Source organism: Chionomys nivalis, chromosome 25, assembly GCF_950005125.1.
Source record: "Chionomys nivalis chromosome 25, mChiNiv1.1, whole genome shotgun sequence".
NCBI classification, from domain to species: domain Eukaryota; kingdom Metazoa; phylum Chordata; class Mammalia; order Rodentia; family Cricetidae; genus Chionomys; species Chionomys nivalis.
The window spans coordinates 33,719,194-33,745,210 of NC_080110.1; the positions used below are offsets into that span (position 1 = coordinate 33,719,194).

At 45.5% G+C, this 26,017-nt stretch overlaps 1 protein-coding gene across 1 annotated transcript in view; it reads right to left on the reverse strand.

Moving 5' to 3' along the window:
• Positions 1-480: 480 nt before the first annotated feature.
• Ppm1h (protein phosphatase, Mg2+/Mn2+ dependent 1H) overlaps positions 481-26,017 on the reverse strand; it is a 260,866-nt gene continuing 235,329 nt past the window's right edge. Inside the window, exons 9-10 of the mRNA XM_057757710.1 lie at positions 22,294-22,445; positions 481-5,033 (exon numbers count right to left, since the gene is read on the reverse strand). Of these exons, the coding sequence (XP_057613693.1) occupies positions 4,886-5,033; positions 22,294-22,445 (300 nt within the window). The 3' untranslated portion in view covers positions 481-4,885. The remainder of the gene's footprint in view (positions 5,034-22,293; positions 22,446-26,017) is intronic.

Genomic DNA, 26,017 nt, shown 5'->3' on the forward strand with positions numbered 1-26,017 from the left:
CCCTCTTCTGGTGTGTAAGTATACGTGTAGGCAGAACAGTATGTACATAATAAATATTTTTTAAAAAGGAAATGTAAATTTGGAAAAAAGAAAAAAGACTAAGATTATATATGTGTGTGTGTGTGTGTGTGTGTAGAGGCTATTGGTGGATCTGAGAGTTGGGGTGAGTATGATTGAAATATATTATATGGAATATTAAATTGGAAAAATTACTCTTGGGACTAATTTTTCTCTCCGAAATCCTTTGTGTGACTATATATATATATATATATATATATATATATATATATATATATATACATATTATATATATATATTATACATATTACACATGGTGACTCTTCCCTTTAGATTTTGAGTCTGTGCTCACATGTGACAAGCTCATATTAACCCATGATAGTCTCATATGGCTCCATTACCTGACGAGAAGAGACCGCACAGTGACTTCAAAGACAAGAGACAGAGACACTTTGCTAAAGATATCCTATATACATATTTATATATACATATATAGTATTTTATTTAAAATGTCATTGAGCATGTACAGTTCTTGGGCTTTTTCCAGGGGACATTGCACCTAGGTTTCAAAACGCACAAAATAGATCCCCCTTAAACAGTCCTCACTTGGGGTTTACAAAAGGCAATGCTTCACGATCACAAAGGAGAAGGGTACATGGTTCTGAAACCGTTTTCAGGCAGATTCCTCTTAACTCACTGGACATGGAGTAGTTTTGGAAACCCAGACCATGACATACATATTCTTACAAATGATCCCTACTAGGGGCCTTCCTGGGTTTCCAAAGAAACAAAGAATATTAAGAAGCAAAATGGGAATGAAGGAGTAACTTTGTGACCCCATAAGCACACACAAAATACTCCTCTAATGAGAGATGGGCAGTGGAGGACAAAGGCTCTCCGTCCTCAGCACATCCCAGTTGAAAACTAGACATTTACAGCTTTATTTGGTCACGCCTACTTGATTGCTACATGAACACAGCTTCACCTAAGACACAGGAAGGGAAACTTAACGTTATTTACACAGATAACATCGTGAATTGGAAAGAGCACTGTTCCCCCAATGGCGTTCACATCTGACAAGGGCCATGGGGCTCCGGGAAGAGGCGAGCGAGCCAGGCTGCTCATGCAGTGTCCTCTGAAAGCTCCAGCGTACACACTGGCCACATTGCCACATAGCACCCAAAGTTTGCTCAGCGAGGGGCGCTGCGGTCTCCAGGCCCTCACAATTATGAGCTCCAAACACAAAATTCTGTCCTGTGGCTAAAGGCTGCTCTACTACTAGATCCGAAGGCTTTAGGGTCAGTCTGTTTGTTCCTTGCATAGACAATTTCATTGCTTTCTTCTCCAACTGGCCCAGAAGCACCAATTCACTGAAATTAGAATCTCATCACCATACAACATACACACTCTGAAAACATCAGAGATCCTGGCTCACTTAAGGAAGGGCGACACCTTCAAATCAGTGCACACAACAGCATCCGGCATTTGCTCCCTTGCAAATACAGCAGATGGGCGGATGAAGGGGGCAAGGGAGGGAGAGAAGAAGCAGAGACAGCATTTTAAAAACCGGAAACCTTCCCAAAGGGACGCTAAACTAGTGGCCTTGGGAAACTGAAGTCCCCGGCCAAACTGCCAAGGTTTGAAGTGAAATTCGGTTCTGAAGACTTATTTTTGCCCATCAGTATCCATCTGTGGGTAGAATTCCCCTCAAGAAAGGGACTTTCAGGGAAGTGTGGCGGGAAGACACAGCTGGCTCCACACAGCCCCATCGAGGTAAGCTGCTAGGAATTTAAAAAATCCAACCCTCCAAATCCTCCAGAATTGAATACTGTGGAAAATAACTGAGACACTGGCTTCTCTGGCTTGTTCCGATTAGACAGCTGCATATTCGGCCCAGCCCGATTGCCCCCCACTCCCTTTCTGCCAGAAGGACAACCACTGGGTATACACAACCCCAGCAGGCCCCTTGCGCATCTTTGGCTGCTGACATTTGGTGTTAGAAGAACAAAGCTTTAGTTGCCACCTAGTAAAAATGCTTCGGAGTTCACACTCTTCAGGGAGGCACCGCAAGACGAAGAGCAGAGGCCGCTGAGCAAGGAGATTTAGGGTTGAAAGAGTCTTTCATTAAAGGAAGTAGCCACACAACCCCCAAGACACCCATAAAGACTTGACTAGGAAATCAAATGCTTTTCATTACACAAGGCCCCCTCTGAGGCCGTTAGGGCAAGCAGGTCTGGCTATAAGTCAGTCATACATGGTTTCTAAACACAGAAATACATTTTGCAGAATTCTGCTGAGTGTGTTGTCTTTTGACCTTTCCAGGAATGCTCGAAGGACCAACCTGTTACATAGACTGTTACTGTTCGGGAACAGGGTGACTTGGAGCCCAGGCAAACAATGAGGCCCAAACAGAGCTAGATCAATGCACAGAGCAGTAACAGTGCTGGATAGGTCTGCCACGGGCAGACAGATCATGTTCCCTGCTTCTGAATTATTCCCCTCGTTTCTTCCCTCCCCACAACACAAACAGGGCTTTAGCTTGAGACTAAAATCCTCCCACCCACAGGGTCTCATGAAGAGAATTTCTAACTAAAATCAGCATGACCCTAGGCTTTAGGATAATGTGAGTTTGGGTTTTCCAGGTTTTGTTTTGCTGAGATGTGCCTTGGCAGTCAATGGACTAGGAGAATGTTGTCACAACACCTATGAAGTGTTTTTATACTCAAATTCTGACTCTGGTCAACCGAATAGACTGGAGAAGGTCAAGGTGAGACCCAGGGAGAAGTTCAGAAAAGCAAAAATATGAAGGCATTGGGAAGGCGGGAATGATTTCAAAGATGGTGGCTTGGCTCCTTCAGACTTCAAGACTTTCTTGTTTTCCCATGGGCTCATGGCTTTGAGAACTGGGAATGTTGGAAGAGGACCACAGTGCTGAAACAAGCCCGGACATATGATCCAGAGCATCATATTCTGACAGAGAAGCAAGTGGTTGCCATAAACCACTCCCCACAGAGATGTCTGGGGGGGGGGGGGTTAAAGACTTCTTGAAGGAGGAGGGGTGGACAAGTAGATTAAGATGTTCCTGCCTTGGCAGCAGCCCACAGTTCTCAGGCAACGAGTTGGCGCGCACATGCGTTACACACACACACACACACACACACACACAGAGTATGTTACCTGCTGGAGTGGGGTACTGGTTCTACACAGTGTGGCGACTTAGTTCCTGAGGAGGAAGGCACCAGGCCTTTCCTAAGAAGATATCTACAATTCTAGGAATGTGGATGACTTACCAGCCAGGAGGATTTGCTCCTCTGTCTCCTCCGGGAAGGAATTCTCTTAAACACAAGACCTGGAACTGCCTTGCAAGCATTTTAGGAAAATTATACCACTGTTTGTTTTTTTTCCTTTCTTTCTTGGGTTGGAAGAGTGTCTGAATCACACTAAGTTGATGATATCCTGGAAGACTGTAAGAACAGGGCTAAGCAATCAGATGTTGATGTGAGGGTCCCTGGGCAGAGCAGCAATCTGCTCAAGAAGACAGGAGATTCTTAAGCTGAACTTTGCTGTCCTTCAAGGAGCAGGAGGCAGAGTCTACTCCACATGTGCGCTGCTGCTATATTTGCGAAGCACACGCAGAGGTGGAGGTGGATGCAAAGTGGGAGGAGGGGTCTTGGCTCTTAGGATTCTACGGCATGGATCCCTTGAGGGACAGGGAGGGAAGCAAGAACATGACTAGCCCCAATTCAAATTCACTTTTATTCAAGTGTCATCCCATGTACCGTGGAGCGAAGGTGACAGGTGTGACTGCTTGGCAGAACTGTGATGCTCACACTTCCTGTGGAGGGGGCTGGAGAGTAACCTAGGAAGCCTGAATCCCACACTCTTCCCTCCCACGCTGCTGTACTGGATGCTGCTTCCTATGTGTCTCCAGGACACAGAAGGGGGGAGAGTACCCACCCAGTCCAGAAGTGAAAAACCAACCCCTCTCTCAGAGCAGAATCTCAAGATGCACAGAGGGACCTTCGAAAGAACAGGGTCTGTGGGGCCAGTGAATCACCCACACGTTAAAGCAAAGATTGATTTGGTGAGAAAACAGAACTCAGGGGTAAAAGTTATAATACAAAGACAGTCTGTTACATGGGTCATTGCTCTGGACAACTGAACGTGTGTATGGGACACAGAACATGGGACAAGTCAGATCAGACTGGGCTGATATGGAACCTGCTCAGCAATGAATTGGAAAGTCCCAGTGGAGAGAAACGAGGAAGATTCAAGGAATGTCAAAAAGAAACAAAAACAAAAACCTTTGCCTCACCCCACCATTACCACTGAGACTCTAGAGAAACGGAGGGAGACGGGAGAAGAGAAGGGATGAGACAGAACAAGGCAGAATCCCTGAAGTCGCTGGAGATGGGTGCTCACGCTTTCTGAGGCATGGTCCCCAACTTCTCAATGTGGCTCTTCACCTGGAGGGAGGCTGGCAGCTTGACAGACTGAGGAGTCATCTGCCAGTTACACCTGAAAAGGCTGTCCCTGCTATTCTAGATAAAATAAATAAATTTATGCCTGTGCCCCAAACAGGCAATAGCCACCCAGGGGCCCTACGGTAGAAACTAAGAGAAAAATAACACCCAGTAGCACACTGTGTTTTGCTCTTGTTCAGTGTCCAGACCTAGTATTAAAAAAGAATGGAAACCTAAGGGTCACCTTGAAAGCAAAGCCACTGGCCTCCTGGCAGCAAATTCCCCATCTGGGCTGGGAAGAAATTGCATCACCTGGAATCCAGCCCAGGCACTCCCCAGTTCCGCTCTGCTTAGAGGCATCCCAGTTTTCTTTCTGTCTGCCCTCCCAGTCCCCTGGGTCACTTTCATGACAGTTTGTTTCCATGTATTAAAGGAATGACGTATACAGAAATGTCGTCTCCCGAGCCCAGTCGGTCATTTGATATCCGCCATCCTCTATCCTTCAGGACGCCTCGGGCACGCATCACCAGGTCCTGAGCCGCCAGTGTGTACCTGTGGGGTGGGAGTAGGGGGAAGCAGGAATAAGACAGTCAGAACAGCATGGACAGACACAAGGCCTGGGAAGGCTGGGAAGGATGCATCACTACAGCCATACATTTCCCAACTATCTTTAAAACTAAAACTAAAACAACAACCTCAAAAGGCTAAGTAGAAGCATCTTCTCCCCAAATATGGGAGGGAGGCCTGATGTATTTTTAGCGAACAACATTAAATGGTCTTCTACATTCTCCCATGGCTCAGTCACTCCAGATGTTATTTATTGCGATGGATCCAAGAGAATCCTACTTTGGTGTTCTTATATCTTAACAAAGATCCACACAGGCCCAGTTTTCCATGACGAACAGTCTTTGGCTAAATAAGCACACGAGAAACAAAAACAAAACAAAACGCAGGAACTCCTGTCTTCGAGGTGTTTATTTTTAAGGCCATCTTCCTTTTGTATCAAATGTATTTTCCATTCATGGCTGTGTTAAACCTTTTGGAAAATAAAGTTCAAAAATTTAAAGAATTTAAAGAGACTACATGTGGTATAACAAGAAGGTGAAGGGTGGGTGGTGAGTGCATGTGGTTGGTAGTGCCTCAGGGCGGTGACTGACTATGCATTTATCAGCATGATGTTTTCCTATAGTTCCTGTAATGTTGCGGGAGCTCCTTCCGCTCCTTCCGCTCCTTCAGCCAATAGCCGCAGAGAGAACACGCCCACTCAGCGGCTATTGGCTGAAGGAGCGGAAGGAGCTCACGCAACACTGTAAGGGCAGAGAAGGATCACTCAAGAATTTGAAAAGATAATTGCTCACTGAGATCTCAACTGTAAACCGAAAGAAGATGATGCTAACCTAACACACGGGCTAACACCCAGAGATGAAAGTGTGACATGGGCGAGAGTTTGAGTTTGTGGGCACGGGCTTCTGTCAACTGCTAGGCACAGGCATGAACTAAAACACTGGCCGGTTCCTACTCAGTATTGATCAGGGCCGAGTCTCAGTTGAGAGACTTCAAAGACGTCTGGCGGGGCTGGACTTAGTGTGCAATGGATTACGTCTAAGCCTGTGCCAGGAAACACAGGTGAGTCATCTTTCTTCCGATTTCACGTTCACCAAATAACCTGCTGATTACGGTCTGCCCCCTGTGTAGGCCTGCCTACCAGGAAAGAATATGCTACTTCTTGTGCTTTGAAATAATCAGTCAGCTGTATTTCTCTGTATAAATGGCAACTGGCATTTTGGTTTAAAGATCAATTTTGTCAAGCTTGGGGAAGGTGAGCCCAGCTCTGATAATGAGTCTGTTATTTGTATCATGATTAAATCATGCTTGGAACCTAAACAGCTAAGAGGCAGATTCTGATAAATCACCAGGAAAATAAATGTCACCGCACGTATGGCCTCTTGGAAGCCCGACAATGGGGCTTTTTACAAGGCGCTCGTGACCTTTCGCTGTTCGGAGCACCTCAGCGTTACCTTCGGGATCTTGGGACAGATGCCCTTGTGTTCTCTAAACCTCCGAAGAATGTACAGCACTCTGGTTAAAACAGACTTGATTTTTAAGAACAAGGATTTCAGTAAATGATCAGGGCTGGCAGCATTCCAAGCTGTACAGCCTTGAAGAATTAAGTCTATTCATGCAGCCCAGGTGGCCAGCAGAGTGTTACACACATTGTAATGAATGCAAAATGAATGCCGCCTCCGAGTGGGCAGATAGTGGGTAGGTAGGAGAGACACCTTTTTCTAACTATACTGAGAGAATTACTGGCTTGACATGGAAGTCTGTTAGACATGAGGAAAGATGCAAGCAGTTAGTCCTAACTAAGGAGTCTCCTCTTGTGGTCAAGAAAGAGAGAGGGGCTGCAGAGATGGCCCAGACAGAGAGAGCAGTTAAGAGCACTGGCTGCTCTTGAGGAGAGCTGTGGTTCAGTTCCCAGGACCTACATGGTGGTTCAAACCATCTAAAACTCCAGTACCAGTGGGTCCGATGACCTCTTTTGACTTTCATGGGCACCAGGCAGGCATATGGTGCACAAACATTTATACAGCCCAAACACCCATACACACACAAATAAAATAAATATTTTTAAAAAATAGAGACCTTAGACTAAAGAACTACATGAATACCCCAGTCCCACATTCTACACATTCAGGACAGTCTGGGGTTTGCCTGAGCTTATTCTTAGTTGTATATAATATTGTACATGTAAAATATAGCCATGAGGTTAGCAATAATGTTGCCACCAGCTACATTAGGGTGATATTTATTATCCTGGTGATTGATCATGTCTGGACCTTAACTTTGGAGACTCAGAAACATCATTGACACAAGCAGTGGTGGCACACACCTTTAATCCCAGCACTCAGGAGGCAGAGGCAGGTGGATCTCTGAATTTTAGTTCAGCCTGGTCTACAGAGAAGTTCCAGGACAGCCAAAAACTCAAAAAAAAAAAAAAAAAAAAAAAAAAAAAAAAAAAAAAAAAAAAAAAGAAAGAAAGAAAGAAAAGAAAAGAAAAAAATCATGGTGAACTGTGAGAAAATGTGGCTGACAAGGAAACATGTTTTAAAAAGTCAGAAAAGAAGGAAGCTCTGACAAGCCCAGACAGAGTTCTTGATGGCTGTCTGCTCACGAGGCAAACAGGCCTGAGCAGGGCTGGCCGTCATGAGAAACAGCTAGGGGACCAGAAAGAGATTAGTCAGGGAATTTGGGCAAGAGAGCAGCCCCACACTCTGCCTCTGGTTTTTCACTGTGTTAGTTTGTGGGGACAGGATTTTGCCTACAGGCCAGGTTGTCTTTGAACTTGCGATTGTATTGCCTCGGCCTCTGAGGTCCTGAGATCACAGGCATGAACGGTCCTCCCCAGTATTTTCAAACCAGAGTTAGCTTCAGCATTATTTTTTCTTGATTCCATACACACACACACACACACACACACACACACACGCGCGCGCACGAGAACTTCATACATGTATACAATAGAGCGTTTGACTTTTTAAAAGTTGAGTCCTGGGTCACCTGGAGACAATGGCCTCATCCACTGAGGTTTTAGTTTTAAAATACAGCTCTCACTTACTGAAAGATAAATTCTTTGAGATTTCACTATCAATCCGTTTCTCCTGAAGTTTTGATTGTGAGCCTAGTTTTTAATGAACCATCTCTCCAGCCCTTCCCTCAGGTTTTAAGCTTTATGTCAGAGAGACCCTCTAACCCAGGCTGAACTGGAAGATGACCTTGACCTTCTGATTCTCCTGCCTCTACCTCCAGAGTCCTAGGGTCCTGTGTACCACTGTGTCCAGTTTTATGGGGTCTTGGAGATTGAAGTTAGGGCTTTGTCTATGCTAGGTAAGTACTCTACCAACCAATCTAGAGTCCCAGGTTCTGAACTTCCTGGTACAGAAATCCACTCCTGTTCCTCCAATTTCTTTCCTTTCCTTTCGTTCCCCCAGTGTCTCAGCAGGAGGCGCTGTACCCTCCCTACCTGTCCTCTGACAGCCCAATCCCAGGGCTCATCCCCTCCGACATCCTGCAACTGTGTTCTTTAACCGTGTAATCGCCTTTTGAAAGTCCTCCTTCTCCTGACACCCAGGCACGATACTTCCCTAACACACAGCACCTGTTCTCTCTGACGCTCTTAATTTTCTTCGCAGGCCCCAATCAGGACTTAGGAAGAACTCGACAAACGTTCATCTGTTTTCACTTCCAAAGAATCACTTCCCCATCAATCATCCCTAAATAATGACATTCTAGTCCCCGAAGCAAGAAATCAGTCCTTTTTAATGCCACCTGCTCACCTTGATAGCATTCAGTTATAGAGTTTACAGAGCAGAATAGGCTTCTAAATCTCATTGCTTTAAGAATGTCATTTCTCCAATGGGGCCTGGCTAATAAAATACACCCAACTGTATTGTCACGAAGATTCACATTTATGATGACACTGGTGGATCTGGCCTTTACTTTCTCTAGAACACAGACACGCACACGCGTACGAAGGCTTGTTCTGGGCTTTCCATTCGTTTCCTTTTCTGCTTCTGCTCTCCCATATTAACGGCTTTTAAACATTGACACCCACAGACAGGTGATACTTGAGATATTATTTACTTCTGTCCATTTGGCAATCCTACTCAATTTTTAATATACAGTTCACTATTTCTGCCTTATTCCTAAAAAGACTAAAATGGCATTAGAACCCTTCCCTTCACCATCCATACAGTGGTGTACTATTTTACTTTGCCTTGGCTTTAAGCCTCTAGTGGTCACCATTATCAGTTATTATTTGGGTACGTAAGGGAACCAATGCTCATACAAACGTCTTCGCTTGTCTCAGGCCATTTTCACCCTGAGTGGTTTTTTTTTGTTTCCTGCTATAGATGAACATTAAGATAAGTCCTTTAGCAATGGTCCAGGGATGAGCGTACATCATCTTGGGACAATGAAAATCTTGATGTAACTTAAGAGTAATAACTCTTAAGGTGTAGTATTAGAGACTGTGTATTACGACTCAAGTGTTATGTGTGCATGTGTGCACATGTGCACACACACGTGTGCATGCATGTGCACCAGAAAAGGGTGTCGAGTCTCCTGGAGCTGGAGTTTCATGTTTATAAGTCACTTGATATGGTTCTAAGAACCAAACTCTGGTCCTCTGCAAAAGTACTTTAATTTATGAATATCTTTGTTTATGTGTGTATGAGCATGCCGCAGCATGCCCATGGATCACTCTGCAGAGTCTCTTCTCTCCTTCCAGCCCGTGGGTGGGCTCTAGGGGTCACCTAGGTTCATCAGGCTTGGTGGCAAGCAACCTTATAGGATGGGCCATCTCCGGCCTTGAGGTTTTTAGGTAATTTCCTGGCCGCTGCACCTTCCAGAGGTAGCCTGCACTTGTTCTTACGTGATGGTCTTTTCTCCTTTGATTGTTTCTTCAGAAGCTCACTACTCAGTCCATTTGGGAGCAACTTCATCATAGTGATGGCTTCTCCAGTTCTTTCCCAAATCCACTGCATGACTAAGTTCGCAGGTTTAATTCCTTTCAAACCATGCTATTGCATCCAGGTTTTTTCTGGGGGGGGGGGTTGAGTAGCGGGGTTTCAATCACATCTTTATGATTTTCTCCATGTGTGTTTTAAGGACAGGTACAAGCTTTTCTTCTGAAATCAGTTGTTACCTAGAGATGTAAAACTATCTTTGGTGTGGGTGTGTTTGTGGGGGGATGCTATGGATTTTCCCCAGTGATTCACACACATTTATGCTAATTTGGGGGCTTAGGATCCCTGTGTCATAGTAGTAGTATGAAGACTGACTTCACATCTGTCCTGTGTCATTTCTTCCTTAACCTAGAACCTTAATTTTGTCAGTTATCTGCCCTTGGTACCCATGTTCTTCTGGGAGGAGGAGGCTCTAACCTGAGGGAGAAAAGTAGGGAATATCCCGAGACTTCTGGGCCCCACCCCATTCCGAGGAGTTGAGATTCATTCTGAGCATGGCTTCTCTGCTCAGTTGCAGCAGTGTGTGTGTGACAACCTCCCCATCAGACAGCTCTCTGTAGGACACAGTATTCTACAAGTGAGACATGAACCTGAGTTTTCTGGACAGCTTCCTGGCATGCCTTTTATGGGATGGGAAACCCGAGCTAGAATGAAAGCCAACTGTGAGGCCCTTGTATGGAAGCTTTCCTCACAGACTGAGCTCAGCTCTCTGAGCAGGCGTTTTTTGGTTGCAGTTGCTAGAGCGGACCAAGCTGGTGGACACCTCATTATCCCCCACATTCAAAAGTCAATTTGTTCTGAGCATGGAACCAGTCCAAGGCTGCTTTTTATCGAGACTAGCATACAAAGAAATCCCCCCTAGCTACCTTCGCTCCTGGTTTGTTTTCCAAGCTCTACCTTCCCAGAGATGCCTGGGCTGGCAACAATGAAAGAAGACGCTTCTTGAGGCCACGAAACAGGAGGACACTAAGAATTCACAGTGAGTCCAAACACAAGGACATATATGTGCCACAGACTGAGGGACATGTCCTGGACATGAAGCAAACACAAAACACACAGCCCGGAAGCGAAGGACAGGGAGCAGCTGAAGACAGGACAGGAGGTGAATTGTGGGTGCCGGGGACCTGGCTGGTTGAGGCAGCAGGCAATTCTGGAAGCTGGATGGGGAACAGCTATAGTTACCAGTGCCTTCCTCACAAATGCTTGCCCAGGCAGCTCCATGGAACTACGGTCATTGGAAATGCTCACTCTCTCCAAGGCCAAGAATCTCCCTAGGAGATGAGTTTTGAATTTTAAGAATGTTTTTTTCTTCCCTGTCCTAAACTTTCTATATCGATCAACAAAGTTCTGCAGAAAAAAAAAAAAGACTGCCAGGGAAGGACTGGAGTTTGGAAAATTCACAGGCGGAACTCGGAAGCGGGGGTGGGGGTGGGAATGGAGGGGTGGAGGGAGCTGGGGAAGCGGGGGGGGGGGGGGGGGGGGAGGACAGCAGGGATGGTAGAGAAAACACAAGGCTACAACTATGGGAAGGCTGAAGCTCTTCTGTACCCACCGAGGGGGGCGCAATAAACTCTGGTGTTTTGTAGCTCTGTCACCTATTCAGTGATCCAGACAAGAGGATCAGTGGTCATAGACCACCAAGATTTCATCTTTGCCTTCACACCACCCAAACGGATGGCTCTGGAAAAATTTCTTAGCTTCTAGGGCCCCTCTTTGCCTCGCCTGTAAGTCTGGAGTAGCCAAACTGTAAATCTCAAGGCTTCTGCAGAGAAAAGATTTTCTGCCGTAAGCATCCAATATGGCGGCCGGCACATGGCCAGAGATCATGAAGTGTGAACTGTCCCTTCCCTCATGAGACTTCAAATGCTGTCTCCTTCCCATGAGCTTTTGCTTTAAGTCATTTACCTCTTACAGAGGCCGTTTCCCATGAGGTCACCTTGGCATCAGTATGGGACTGTCAAAAATAAGTCAACTTCAGGCCTCAAGCTGTCCTTACAGCCATTAGCAGCTATCGCTGGGTGGGAACTCTCGCTAGTCATTTGGACAGTGCAGAAAGGGTCCTCTAAGAGGGAGGGTAGGTGGGTAAGAGGGGTCCAAATATTTGCATATAAAAGGCAACCTCCATCTGCTGGCCCACACCCCTTCAACAATACAATGTGATGGGAAGGGAGGAGGAGCCCTCTTGGCATTCTGAGCGGGTCTCTGAGATTTAAGAGGGAGAAAACTCCCCAGCTTTGGGACACTGGCAGGGGTTTGTGGTGATGAGTGGAGGGGGCCTTTGTTGTGCTCAGAAAGTAGTAATTTGTTTTAAGAGGAGGCACATATATTAGGTGAACCCATGGAAGCTGGGTCACCCCTCAGAACCAAGATGAAGCCCATGAAGCTACTCATGGTTTTCTGACACCAGTTCAGGCCGCCAAGAACCTGCAACACTAGAACAGGGCATCAGGCTGGAGAGAGCGCCCCACCCCGTGGGAAGAGCGAGGATCCCATGCCCCCTGCTACCCACTGCCAGGTTTTGTCTGCTTCTCAGTGCCCTGGCGGTGGCTGGGCTCCTTGGTTTCTTCAGTGGTGAATGTTTATTTTAGTCCAGTTTCCCAAAGAGCAACATTTCAATATGAGGAAGAATAATAACCCAGCTCCCTCTCTGTCCTCCCAGGCCAGCTCTTTGGAAGTCCCGGATGCAGGCATAGCTGAGAGCTCACACAGCTCCCTCTGCCAGCCCCGGCTACAGCAGAGAAGAGACTGCTGCAGCCAGGGGCTCAGGCTGACTTCCAGGTTCCCACGGATCTGAATATGCTAAACAGCGCACAAGGGACAGGGAGCAGATTTTGATCTAGTCTCCAAACACCAGATCAAACACTCAGGAATTTGTCTCTAAAACCTGCAAGCGTTAAGTTGTGGCAGGGAGGAAGAATGGGGTGTCCTTCCTTTTTGCATTTGAGGCATAGTTTCTGGGAAGCATATGGTGTTGCTGAGGAACTTAGTTCAACGAAATTACAGAAAGAATTCACAGACAGACAGACAGAGAGAGAGAGAGAGAGAAGGAGGGAGGGACGGAGGGAGGGAGGGAGGGAGGGAGGGAGGGAGAGAGAGAGAGAGAGAGAGAGAGAGAGAGAGAGAGAGAGAGAGGAGAGAGAGGTTTTGTCTTTTGCCAAAATAAATTAGATTATTACCAGGGTAATACAAACTGGCATTTAATACCGCCATTAAGGCTGTGGGCTGTCAGTGGGGTGTTTGACCTTTCTCCTCCCCATTCCTTCTCAAAGCCCAGGGCTAATGAGAAGGCAGAAGGGAAGAACACCCTTACCAGTAACAAGTCTCATGCTTGAGGGAGAGGGATTTTGGTATGTTGGTATTTTACGACTCCATCAGACTCTTGACAGGGCCGGGCAGGCAGCTCTATGTACTTAGCGCGTGCTGGGCTTATATCTGCAGAGCATACATATCTCCTTGTGGCACGGCAGGGGCAACAGGGAGCTATTAGGAGGTAAGAGAGAAAACCTAAGGCTTCTATAGAGGGGTTCTGGGAAATAACGGCCAGGCAAAGCCCTGTGCAGATCTGCTTCAGCACTTGAAGCGTGAGTCCAGGACCTGTTTTCACGTCGGTTCTCATTTTTCTTGCCTTTGCCTGCCCAGCTCCCTTTCAGTAATAGTAACAACAATTTATTCCCCTCTGACAAAACATTAATCACAGATCGTTCAGACAGTTGCTCCCACTTTGAATAATTTCCCCTGGGAGATCCACCAGTGAACCTCTAGCTTTGCAGAGGGGATGTTTTCCTTATAGGTGTCTCTGAGTCACATGACTTGAGTCTGACTAGAGTTAGGGGAACAAGGGTTTGGTTTAGCCCAACCCCTGTGAACTTCAACAACCTCTCTCTAGAATATTCACCTGAGGCGCTTCCTATGTGACCCCACAGAAGAGTCAAAGAGCTGCCGGCTCCACAGGACTTCAGGACAAACACCAATAAAATGAAGGAAAGACCAAAGCGTACTGCACTCAGATTCTGGGTCCTCTATAAAGCTGCCTTTGAATTTTCTGGTTCTTTTGTGGGGACAGTTCAAAGAGAAGAAAAGCTGGGGTTTATCAGATCACTGGGCCGTGTGTAACCTCCCCGCCATGCCCGAGAGGAAGGTGTGAAGGTCAGGAGTATGTTAACTGGTCATTACGTTAATCAGCTCATCCCTCACAAAGTGAGGGAGACGGTGCGATTTTATATTCCTCTTTTGGGGGGGGACTTCATCAAGGGAAGATAATGCTGGGCGTTCGTTGAGAGCTGCCGTTATCAGGAAGCAAAAGAAAAATGAAAGAGAGAAAAACCACACACAACATAAACAAGAACCCCCAAACTCCTGCCTAGTCAACCCGGGGCTCTGCTTCTTTCTCTTGGCTTCCGTTCCAGATAACACTAGGGAAACCTGGTTCATGTCTCAGGGCGAGACAGGTCTACAGAGACTGACAGACTCAGAAACATGTTCTTTTTCCTTGGGTTGCTTCCTCTCTGGTCCCCCAGGTTTCCCACACTAGGGGTGCATTATTCCTTTGTCATTTTCAGTCAAACAATAGGCAGGGGCCATCTGACCTGAGGGTCAGCCCCCCTCAGGCTCGGGCACAGTCCTTATCTGCTTCCTCCCACATCAGGATCCCATAAGCAAAACTGGGGTCCTGGGCCACATTCACAGAGAAAGGTATGGAAAGGTGAATAGGGCCTCTGGAATTGCGGGCTTCTCCTCATCTCAGAATTACGGCCGGGCCTAGACTGTTTAGAACATCTTCCACTTGAGTTTCCATTTTACAGCTTCTCCAGCTCCCAGCAGAGAGAGTGCCCGAGCATTCAGAGTTCATGAGCCTCTCAGGGAGACTGGCTAAGGCTGGGGCCCACATTATACAGCTCATGTAGAACAACGCCACACACATGAAAGAGAGGAGAACACTGCTTCACCTAATTCCAGAGCTTGAAACCAATGAAGTCTACTTGATTTCCCAGTACGGCTTCCGTTACTAGGGCACACACAGGGTGCACGAAGAAATCCAAACGCTGTTACTCAGCGATGTTTCCCGATCATCTTCATAATGAACAAATCACTCAAGTTCTGTTTCATTGCCGCAGGCTCCCCTTTCTTACAAAGCATGTGTGTAATTCAGAAAGCCCGGAGATGATTCGGTTGTTCTCACCCCTTGTCTGATGACACTCCCAGGCTAGCAAAACCAGCCACACCGGAGTGCCGGGGTCCCATGCCCCATCTCCAACCTCACCACTCTGCTGCCTGCCTCAGGCCAATAATTAATTCTTCAGATTTTAAACATCCATTGTTCCAGGCTAACTTCTCTTTGTAGTTACTCAAGTGGCAAGTTCTGGAAGCTTCTGTAATCTCTCACTTCAGACTGTGAGAGGGCAGGAGAGGAGTCTGTTTTACCTCAGATTCTTTCCAAGTATTATAACCAACCTTGGCCCTCAAAACAAGCCCTTTGGAGTACTGGCCAAGTGAATGACTCTCAATGGGAGATATCCTATAACGTAGAAAAGTTGTAGACATTTGCCGCCCGTATTCTGTTAAAAATGAACCAGAATCTTTCTTATCAAGAGTCTCTTGTTTTTTTTCTTATTTGGTAGCTCAGGTTGGTCTCAAACTTGCATAAATGACCCTGAGCTACCAATCTTCCTGATTGCTATCCTAGAGTGTTAGGACAGAAGGTGGACCTCCTGCCATGCCGTTATGGGGTGCTGAGGCCACATTCTAACTAGCTACCCTAGCTCTTCTAGCCATGCTCTTCTTGAAAATTCAGTTTCACCCACGCATCCACCACCCCTGCCCCCCACCCCCTGCCAGGCTTTGACTTGCCATTCTTGAGAGTCAAACTATAAAACCAAAAATAAAATCAAGAACCAAACCAAACCAAACCCTTTTTTTTTTAAATTGCTGTCTCTGCAAGCTCTTCTGTACCTAGGCGCCCACTCTGACTGGGCACACATGTACCGTTCCACAGTGGGCAGATTTGTTGCCATGGAGACAGATGGGCTAGTAAATAAAACCAGAGCCTGGGGAAATGTAGAAAGCGCCAAGGGCCTCGTAACTTTTAACTTGCTCCTCACTTTACGGAGCAGGGAAGACTGCCATGCTAACAAGTAGGGGACAGACCGTGAATGACAACTAGAACCGCAGACGAGGAAGAACAAAGGGGGAGCCAAGGGAAGAACTGTCAGCTAAGCCCAGCCTCACCTCTGCACCCGAGCACAACTGTACCAACCAATTCTAGGAGGAAAAGTGTCCCACCAACCAGCTCCCGAATCAGGACACAGAGACTTGTTATTAGTTTTGAATGCTCGGCCTAGCTTAGCTTAGCTTAGCTTAGCTTAGGCTAGCTCTTTTGACTTAACCTGTTTCTCTTTATCTACCTTTTCTCCTTGGGGCTTTTCACTTTTCTTTCTGTCACCTAACTTTCACTGCTTCTCACGTCTGGTGCTGCCTGGCTTCTGCCTTGGGCATGTTTCTCCCCACCCCTACGGCTCTCCTCATTCTCTTCTCTTGCTTTCTCCCCCAGCATAGAGTTCTCTTACCCACCAGCCCTGCCTATCCTTTATCTGCCTAGCTATTGGCTGTTTAGCTCTTTACTAGACCAATCAGGTGCCTTAGGCAGGCAAGGCGAAACAGATGCAACACATCCTTACATCATTAAACAAATGCAGCACAAACAAAAGCAATGCACCTTTACATAGTTAAAGTAATATTCCACAGCATAAACAAGTGTAGCACATCTTTGCCTAGTTAAAATAATATTCCACAACAAGCATCCTCCTGCATCAGTTCTCATAGGGCTGGGATGACAGGCATACACCAACACACCACATTGTTCTTTAGACAGAACTCAGGCTTCATCTGTGCCAGGCAAGCATTGTACCAATGGAACTATATCCCCAGCTTGTGTGTTTTATTGCTCTACGAGAGTTCTGCATACAGAATGGATAAAAATCCCTCTTAGGTTTAACAATGTACATACATCTTCCCTTGGCTCACAGCTTACCATTTGGCTATTTCTGTCTTTTGAAGAAACAAAGTTTATGATTGCTAATGTAGTGACATTGACCTTAAAATGGACTCATTTATTTTACGTTTAGGTGTGTGCACAAGTGTGTCTACATCATGTGTGCGCACATGCCCTCGGAGGACAGAAGAGCCTGAGGGCAAGAGAGGGCACTGGATTTCCCTGGAGCTGGAGTTACAGGTTATGAACCACCGATGTAGATGTTTGGAACTGAACCCGGGTCCTCTGGAAGCAGCAGGTGCTCCTAAGTGCTGAACCATCTCCCCAGACCCTTATTGGTCTGAACAAAACCAAAGAAAAACCCACTTGTGTTTTGTAAGAAATTCTTCCCAACTCCAAGGTCATAGGATGATCCCCTATGCTGTTTACTAAAAGCTTTTTATTATTATTATTATTATTATTATTATTATTATTATTATTGCTTTTTAGATGTCCCACTCTACCTAGACTTACTATTAGCTCATTTATTGATTGATTTTTTTTTTAGATAAGAGGAAATTTTAAGTTTTCCTATTGTGTTAATTAGACTTAGTCTTATCTTACTATCGAGCAGGGCAGGACTTTGTACAGCCTAAATAAATGTTAGAATAGGACTCTAGTTTTGTTTGTCTACACTTGCCTTGAACCAGCTTGTCAGAGTCTGTGCAAATCCACTGGGCTAGAGAGATGGCTCAGTGGTTACGAGCAGTTGCTGCTCTTGCAGAGACTGGAGTTGGATTCCCAGCACTCATGGGGTAGCTCAGTACCTGCTATAACCTGAGTTCCAGGGGATCTGATGACATTTTCTGTCCCCTGTAGGTACTGCACGCACATACATACAAGCAGGTAAATACTTACGACAAAATAAAAAGAAATAAAATTTAAAAAATTATGGATATTTCTGACATGACTTTAAAAAAATTAAAAAAATATTTTATGTGCATTGGTGTTTAGCTTGCATGTGTGTCTGTGTGAGGGTGTCAGGATCCCTGGAACTGGAGTTACAATCTGGAGCTATCATGCGGGTGCTGGGAACTGATCCCAAGGCCTCTGGAAGAGCAGCCATTGCTCTTCACCATTTAGACATATCTACAGTCCTCAAAACCCCATGATATTTTTATTATAATGTGCTATATAGATCCAATATTGGCTGAAATGATATCTTTATATTGATCTAATGTTGGATTGCCTCTTATGTTTTGATTATTGCTGCATGGGAGTTATAACTATTTGGAGCTACTATATTTGAATTCCATTTTTAATCAATGTCCCAGAAAATGTATGAACTTTGTTCATTTTCATTGCCTTTTAGAATTGATTTTATTACTAGTTTTTAATTTGATTATGATAAATATATAACATCAGCTTTACTGCATCTACCTTATTAAAGTTTATATCTAAAGTGCTTCTCTGGGCTATTAAGGGCACTTGTATCATGGTGAGGTTATCACCAGCATTGATTGACCTCTCGTGCTTTGTCCTCTTTCCCAACTGTAAGTCATTACTCAACAATTCCCGTTCTTCCCTCCTTCCAACCCTCGGCACCCAGTAAGTCCACTCTGTGCCTCTTCCAGGACTTCTTAGAGGAGGACTTCCACCCGAGTGGAAGCACACAGCATTCTACGTCTGTGACTGCCTTCCAGCCATTCTGTGACAGGCAAGAGAAATTCCATTGTAGTTTTTTTTTTTTTTTATATATTTATTTATTCATTATGTATACAATATTCTGTCTGTGTGTATGCCTGAAGGCCAGAAGAGGGCACCAGACCTCATTACAGATGGTTGTGAGCCACCATGTGGTTGCTGGGAATTGAACTCAGGACCTTTGGAAGAGCAGGCAATGCTCTTAACCACTGAGCCATCTCTCCAGCCCCTCCATTGTAGTTTTGTGTTCCTCTAAATGGGTTAGATGTTTCAAGGAATCAAATTTTGGCTTAATAATTTACCCTTTTGGTATACAGGTTGTCCTTCTGGTCTTTGTTTTTCCTTCTATGACTCCCTTGGAGATTTATTCTGTGCTTTCACTTCCGGCTTTCATTTCACTGGATGCTGTCACGGATATAAGCACCATGGATTCGGAATTGGAAGTGTGCGGCATACACACAGGGGGAACATGGACAGACAGACAGTTTTGTAGAGCCTGGGGGCTACATGGATTCTTTTGTACATGTGGAAGTGTGTGGCGTATACACAGGGGGAACATGGACAGACAGCTTCGCAGAGCCTGGGAGCTACATGGATTCTTTTGTGTAAGTTTATATGGAGCGAATAGGCTGAAAACATTAAGACATGCCTTTCTCTGAGGTTACAGGTTTCTTTCAGTCTTTGTTCTTTGTCTCCCTCCGCCCATGGTCAAAATGTCAGCAGGTTGTGGCTGAGGATTCTTAGAACACAGGGGAAGCTCCAGATGGAGGTATCTATGACATGGAGGGAAGGCAGTCACTTCTGGTATGTCAGAGGTGAGTGGAGCCTTCATCTATGCTTAGCTCGAAAAGCAGGAAAAAAAAAAAAGGCCAAGATTCAGCCTTTATACTTTCCATATGGAGCACTATTTCCAAGACCTAGGTTATTTATGGTTTTGCAGTAATAATTTTTCTCCTTGATTGATAAGATGTTCAGAAATATGGCTCAATTCCACGTGGGGTTCTTCCCACTATCAACTGAGCCACGATACTGTTATTTTAGTTTCCCTAACTATTTACATTTATTTAAAGTTTACATGTTAAATATTTTCAACATGTTCCCAAACAGAAAAAAAAAAAAAACCATAGCCTATTTAAGCTGATGACTGTCCTTCCAATTAGCATGCTGTTTTGCTGGTGGTGAGTTTGTTTATGAGATGGGATAGCTACCTACCTCAGGCTGTCCTTGAACTTGTGACTTTTCTGTCTCCAATGTCCAGTGCCCATCCACATACTTGCTTATACTTTGGTTTAACAATCCATTTGGTTTCAGTTGGGTCCTTTCCCTTCAAAATTTTCCTCAGAGATTGGTTGGCAATAAAATTTCTTAGTTTTTGTTATGGAAATTTCTTTAATTCATTTCTTAATGATAGTTTTCCGGATTCATAGCCTTTCGCTCAGTCAACTGAAGCGATAGAGGATTTCTCGACTCTTCTATTGTTCCTAAGAGACTGTTGTAAGTGGGAAGTCTGTGTTATCTATTTTCTGTTGTTCTAAGAAGACTGTTGTAAGTGGTAAGTCTGTGTACATCTATTTTCTAGCATCTCTGAGGTGCCTGCACCTAAGGGTTGTCAGCTTCTTAAGAAGTACTTATTTAGGGCTGGAGAGATGGCCCAGGGGCCAAGAGCATTTGCTGCCCTTCAGGGAACCGGAGTTCAATTCCTAGCACCCACATGTTGGTTCACAACCACTTGTATCTCTAGTTCCAGGGGACCAGACGCCCTCTCCTGGCCTATGAGAGCATTGCACACTTGCAGTACACAGACAAAGGAAGCAAAACATGAATGTAAATATATTTTTTCAATAAGTAAGGAACGTAAGTAGCTATTTACAATTTCCTTTTTAAAATCTGTTTTGGATGAGATTTGTTAGGTTTTCTGGCTCTCAGGTTAGGCGTTGTTCAAGAATTCTGTAATTCCCCTTTCCCCATCTTCTATGTTATCTCCTTTTGGAAACATATAGAGCATCTGAGGACACCTTTCTAGTTGTTCAGTGTATCACTGTTTCTTTTCTCCTTGTATTTTGAGCTGTATGAGAGGTTACCTATTCAGTACAGTTTTCTGTCTCGCCTGTGTTCTCTTCAACTGTCTTTAGCCTGGTCACTGATTTTTTACTTTCTATTTATATATTTTTAATATCTAGAAGTTCCATTTATATATTTCAAGTATGTATTTTTTTAATTGCATGTTATCAGTGCTTTGCCTGCATGTATGTATGCACATCTTGCATGTGCTTGGTGCCCATGGAGGCCAGAAGAGGATGTTGGACTCCTTGGAGCTGGAGTTACAGCCAGTTGTGAGTTGCCATGTGGATGCTGGGAACTGAACCTGGGTCCTCTGCAAGAGCAGCAACCACTGAGCCACCTACCCAGATCCCCTTTACTTATTTTTAAAATCTGCATAGTAATTTTTCTAGTCTCTTCTCCTTAATCATATTTTCTTTCCTTTTAGATTTTGGCTTGTGGAGATAGGGTTTCTCTATGTCGTCCTGACTGACCTGGAACTCATTCTGTAGACCAGGAAGACCTCCAATTCAGATATTCACCTGTCTCTGCCTCCAGAGTGCTGGGATTAAAGGCACATGCCACCATCCCTAGCTCATCCTTGAGCATCTTTTCAGGGCTCTTAGAATGTTCTGATGCAGGCTAAGATATTTATTTATATTTTTTGCTAACCAGTTCAGTAAGGGAATATTTTCAGCTATACTGTCTATTGCGCTACTGGCTTTTACTCACGATGAATCATTTCTTGGTGTTATAGCTGAGGTTGCCTTTCTTCTAGAGGTGTTTTCTTCTAGGGTTTTGAGTCTTCAGGGCTGCTGGGCTATTTACCCTAGCGTAATAAATACCACAAAGGAAACCTCCACTGTAACCACCTTCTCCTTTCTCTGAACTTCTCAAAAGAAAAAATTCCCTAACAGATGAGCAATACATGAAAGGACCTGCCATCATTCTTACCAGCAGGATCAAAACCCAATCAACCTGCAGTAAGAACCTAAGAAAGGAGGCAGGTGTGGTGGCTCACGCTGCAGGCACTACAGAGGAAGGGGCAGGGGGCTCCTTCCAAGGGTGAGGATACCTTGAATTCTAGACATGCCAGCGTTACATACTGGAACCTGTCTCAATCCCTCTTATTCCTCACAAAGAAAAAAAGCAAAAAAGAAATGTTGCTCTTTTTTTTTAAATTTTTAAATAGGGTTTCATGTAGCCTAGGTTGGCTTCAAACCCCTTTCTTAGCTGATGACCCTGAACTTCTTTCACATCCTAGAACTACAGGCCAGGCATGCGCCACCAAGTCATTTATGACGTGCTATCGACTGCACCCAGGTCTCATGGGTAAGCAATGGTAAGCAAGCATTCTACCAACTGAGCCCGTCCTCAGTCCCCTGAGCCCATCCTCAGTCCCATGGAAAACTTTTGAATAAATTGAGTTCTTTGCCATCTGTATTCGGGGTCAGCTTAAGGCGGGTTTTCTGTCACGGGTGTACCTCTATGAGACGCGCAGTCCCCCTGCATTTGGTTCCTGAGCCGTTCCCGCAGGAGACCCCGTGAGACCACACAGTGCTTACAACGTGCCCACCTGTGAGGGTCATCCGGGTCACAGTTAGGAAGAAACTGAGTGACTGCTTCCGCTACTTCTTCATTGGATAAGACATCCCAGAGTCCGTCCGTAGCCAGGATCAGCACGTCGTCTGCTTCGTGCTCATATCTGGAGAGATCGTAGACTCTGACCTGAAAAGACGAGGAGACTGCAAGGTGAGAGGGGGTGCGAGGGGGTGCGTGGGTGCTGCTTCGTTCTTGTTTTTGTTTCTAACCAAGTGGTTTCTGATTCCTGCTTTTGTCTGTCTGCCTTACTGTTTTTCATAGACGCGCTACAAGGTACTTGATCCCATAGCGAGCCTTGTGGAGTGGACAGCCTCTTTTCTGGGACTTGTTCACAGACACTTAGGCTTAGTCACAACTGGGAATGGGGCCTGGAAAGGGCTTGATAATTAACAAGAAATATACAAGTAGAAAAGGTAACACTTGAGATACCGCTGACGAGATGACTTACATGTGGACCTTGGGTGAGCCATGATGAGCTAGCCTGGCCGGCTTCTTCTGCATATATTAAAAGCCATCCTTTCCCAATTGCTATGAATATAAAGTGAAAAAAAAATAGATTCTTCCATTTTAAGAAACAGTCTGTAAGGGAGATGAAGTCCATTTGGGGTTTTAAGAACTGACTCCATATGTATTAATTAAGGACTAAGGAGACATACTTTGTTTAATGCATATCTTATTTGAAATTATTCTTGTCTATTTCTTCTAAGGCACAAAGGGCCACAACACCCCCCTCCCTCTGGGTAAGGACGAGGTTACGGTATTACTCTTGGGGTTGACAAGTTACAAAAGGCGGAAGCTCAAGCTGCATTTCCAAAGCATGCTGCCAGACAAGTTTTATACCTCCTCTGATCTCAGGCCTTTAATGCTAGTGATATTTCAACACTGGCCTAAGGAACTCTTTACAAAGGACAGAACATCCCTGGGAAACTAGAAAGAATTCAGAAGCGAGTCTCACTAGGGTGAGACCGAGAGTACTATGCTAACCCTACTCGGACAGGGTTGGTGGGGGCAGAGGGGAGCACAGGGGAGTCTGGGGGGCTCATAATCATTCCTTCCTGATTCTGCAGAGCCTCCCTGCTTATAGTACTTCATGGGCTGAGGACAAACATCAATTTAATGATTCACCAACTTCCTCTCTCTCAATTCCTTTATCCTGCATGCCTGGAGAAAGCACCAGGGTAGGGGTGGGAAGAGAAAAAGAGAATATGGCATAGACTGTTGCTCGCGTGTCCCTTCACACTGGTGGCATTGGTCATCTCAGGTATAGGTAATGGGATTCTAAGAGGTCGACCAGATGGCTCAAATCCAGCCTTTGTTCTAGAATGGTTTGTCTAGGCCAGTGACATCCTTTAGGCACTGGTCCTGTGGGTTAGCAGACAGCCTGGTGGGGTGCCTGAAACTAAAAGAATGCTTGACCCTGGTAAATGAACTCAAACAAGAAGCAGCCACAGGTCCGGGCCTCTGTGGCCTGCAGATTGGATAGTAATGATTAGCTGATGGCCGGCACCTGATGCCATCCCCAGGGAACACTCGGCAGCATACTCTACCAGCTTTTAAATTTCTTTTTCCTCAAATGCATGCTCACTTAGGGCTGAGCTGACATCCTGAAGAAAGCACTGAGCCTTCGGAGCAAGTAGGGTTGGGGGTCCATGAGGCCCAGAACTTGAATCTTCAGATATCCTTCCTCAAGGTACTCATGGCTTATGTTCCCTCGATGGGAGGCAACCAACTCCTCTTTGCTTTATTTTCTGTGGTTGCTGGGAGTGCTGGAGCCATGTCTCCTCAAATGTTAGTGTGTAAACCAGTCAGGCAGGAAGCCTGAATGCTTGCAGATGCTTCTTAAGGAGGGTATGAGAACCCACAGTTCTCCAGGTGATGTCAGACGTACAAATTCCGGGACCACACTTTGAGTAGGAAGGTCACAGGAGTCTGACAGGGCCTGGAAATTAAGGACTCTATAGACTCTGTGATGCCAGACACAATTAGTTTCCTAAGACAATGGGAAGGACAGTAAATGTCACCCCTGGGCTCCCAACTCCAAGTCCTACCTCATATGTTAAGCCCATGATATCTTAAATGGGAGCTGCCTAGCTTCCCACTGGGGCGACCCTACAATAAGCTACTATGGTCATCTGAGCTCCGCTGGACAGGAAACATTAAGTAAAGAGGGAGGGAGAGAATGCCAGGTGGCTCTGTCTTACATCTGTACTTAAGAGGGGTTTCCATTTACTGCTCAGTCCTTCCTGAAACAGATGTTTCCAGGTGTGAAGATAATACTGTTTCAGGATCTGCCCTGTGAACGGGGCGCCCAAATGACTTCAAAATGCTTTTTGCTGGTCCAAGAAGTGGCAGGTTGATTCCTTCAGTCTGAAATTAGCCCAGGTCATCAAAGGGAAACTTGGCCAATGGAACCACGTGGGTTCTTACCTACCTGTTTGAAAATGCTGCTCTCTGATCCCACCAGTGATTGGAATTCCCACCAATTCTATTCTCATTTCCACTCAGCTCGCTGAGGTGGTTCCATGAACCAGCATGAAAATCCCTTTCAATGCCATTTTCCACACAATTTTTATGTAAATAATACAAAGCCAGTGGCAACCCCAGCCCCCGAGGCACTCCTCAATTAACGGCCTTTTAGCTTTTTTTTTTTTTTACAGCTATCCTTTGTTTCCTGCCCTTCAGCCAATTTCCAAAGGGCTTTGCCAACTTTCCACTTATAGCTTGTGTCTTGTGCATTAACCTACGAGGCAGAACACTCTGCGAAAGTGCTTTTAGAGAAATTGGACTGGTGTGCAAGCCATCCCCTTCTACGTGGAGGCTTGCCAGCAATGAGCGCTTCAGTGGGTTCCAGTGATCACTGCAGACCCGGCCTCCCCTCCCTAAGGCTGCTGGGCGCCTTCCTCAGTCAGAAACCCTCCCCTCCCCAAAGTTTCTCTGTTCACTTCCTGAAACAACCTTTCAAGTTCCTGGAAGCCTCACATGGTTCTGGCGGGGCTCTGCGGCTCCACAGAACTGAGACGTGTGGAAGAGGCAGGGTCCTAAGGGGGGAGTGGCAAAGTGCATAAGAGAGTGAACACCTTGGGGGAAAGAGGCTAGAGAGCTTGGCTGAACGCTGCCTCCCTTTGTCCACTCTATAAAGAAAGGAAGGGAGGGGCAGCCAGAAGCCTTGGGAGTCTTACGTTAAGTTAGAGTAATATGCAGATGTTCTTTGACTTAAGACAGGGGTTATAGCCTGATGAACCCATTATTAAATTGAAGATATGGTAAGCTGAAGATTGATACATCACAGCTGAGCAATTGTCCTGTGACCGTGTCTGCCCCGGCACTGTGTCCCAGTGTCTCTGCCTAGCACTGCTGGAGAATAATTTACACATTACACTTCATCCTACTAGCCGGGTGAAAGGTCAAAATTCAAAATACGGTTGTATACCCGCACTGAACAAAAGTGATTCCAAATCAAACCAACCAAGTCAAAGGGCATCTGCTAGACGGATCATTACTAGCCACCTCCGGCTACTAGTACTTCTGGGCGTTGGCTGCCACTGGATAGAACTGATGGACTTCTCTGCCTTACGTCATCATCTAACTACAGATCCGTTGATAAGATGCTAAATTCATAGGCGTAGCTTGCTGACTCTGACATGCCCAAATAGTTACCGGATTGCAATAGGCTACTTATGCAGAAGCAGGAGACTTGC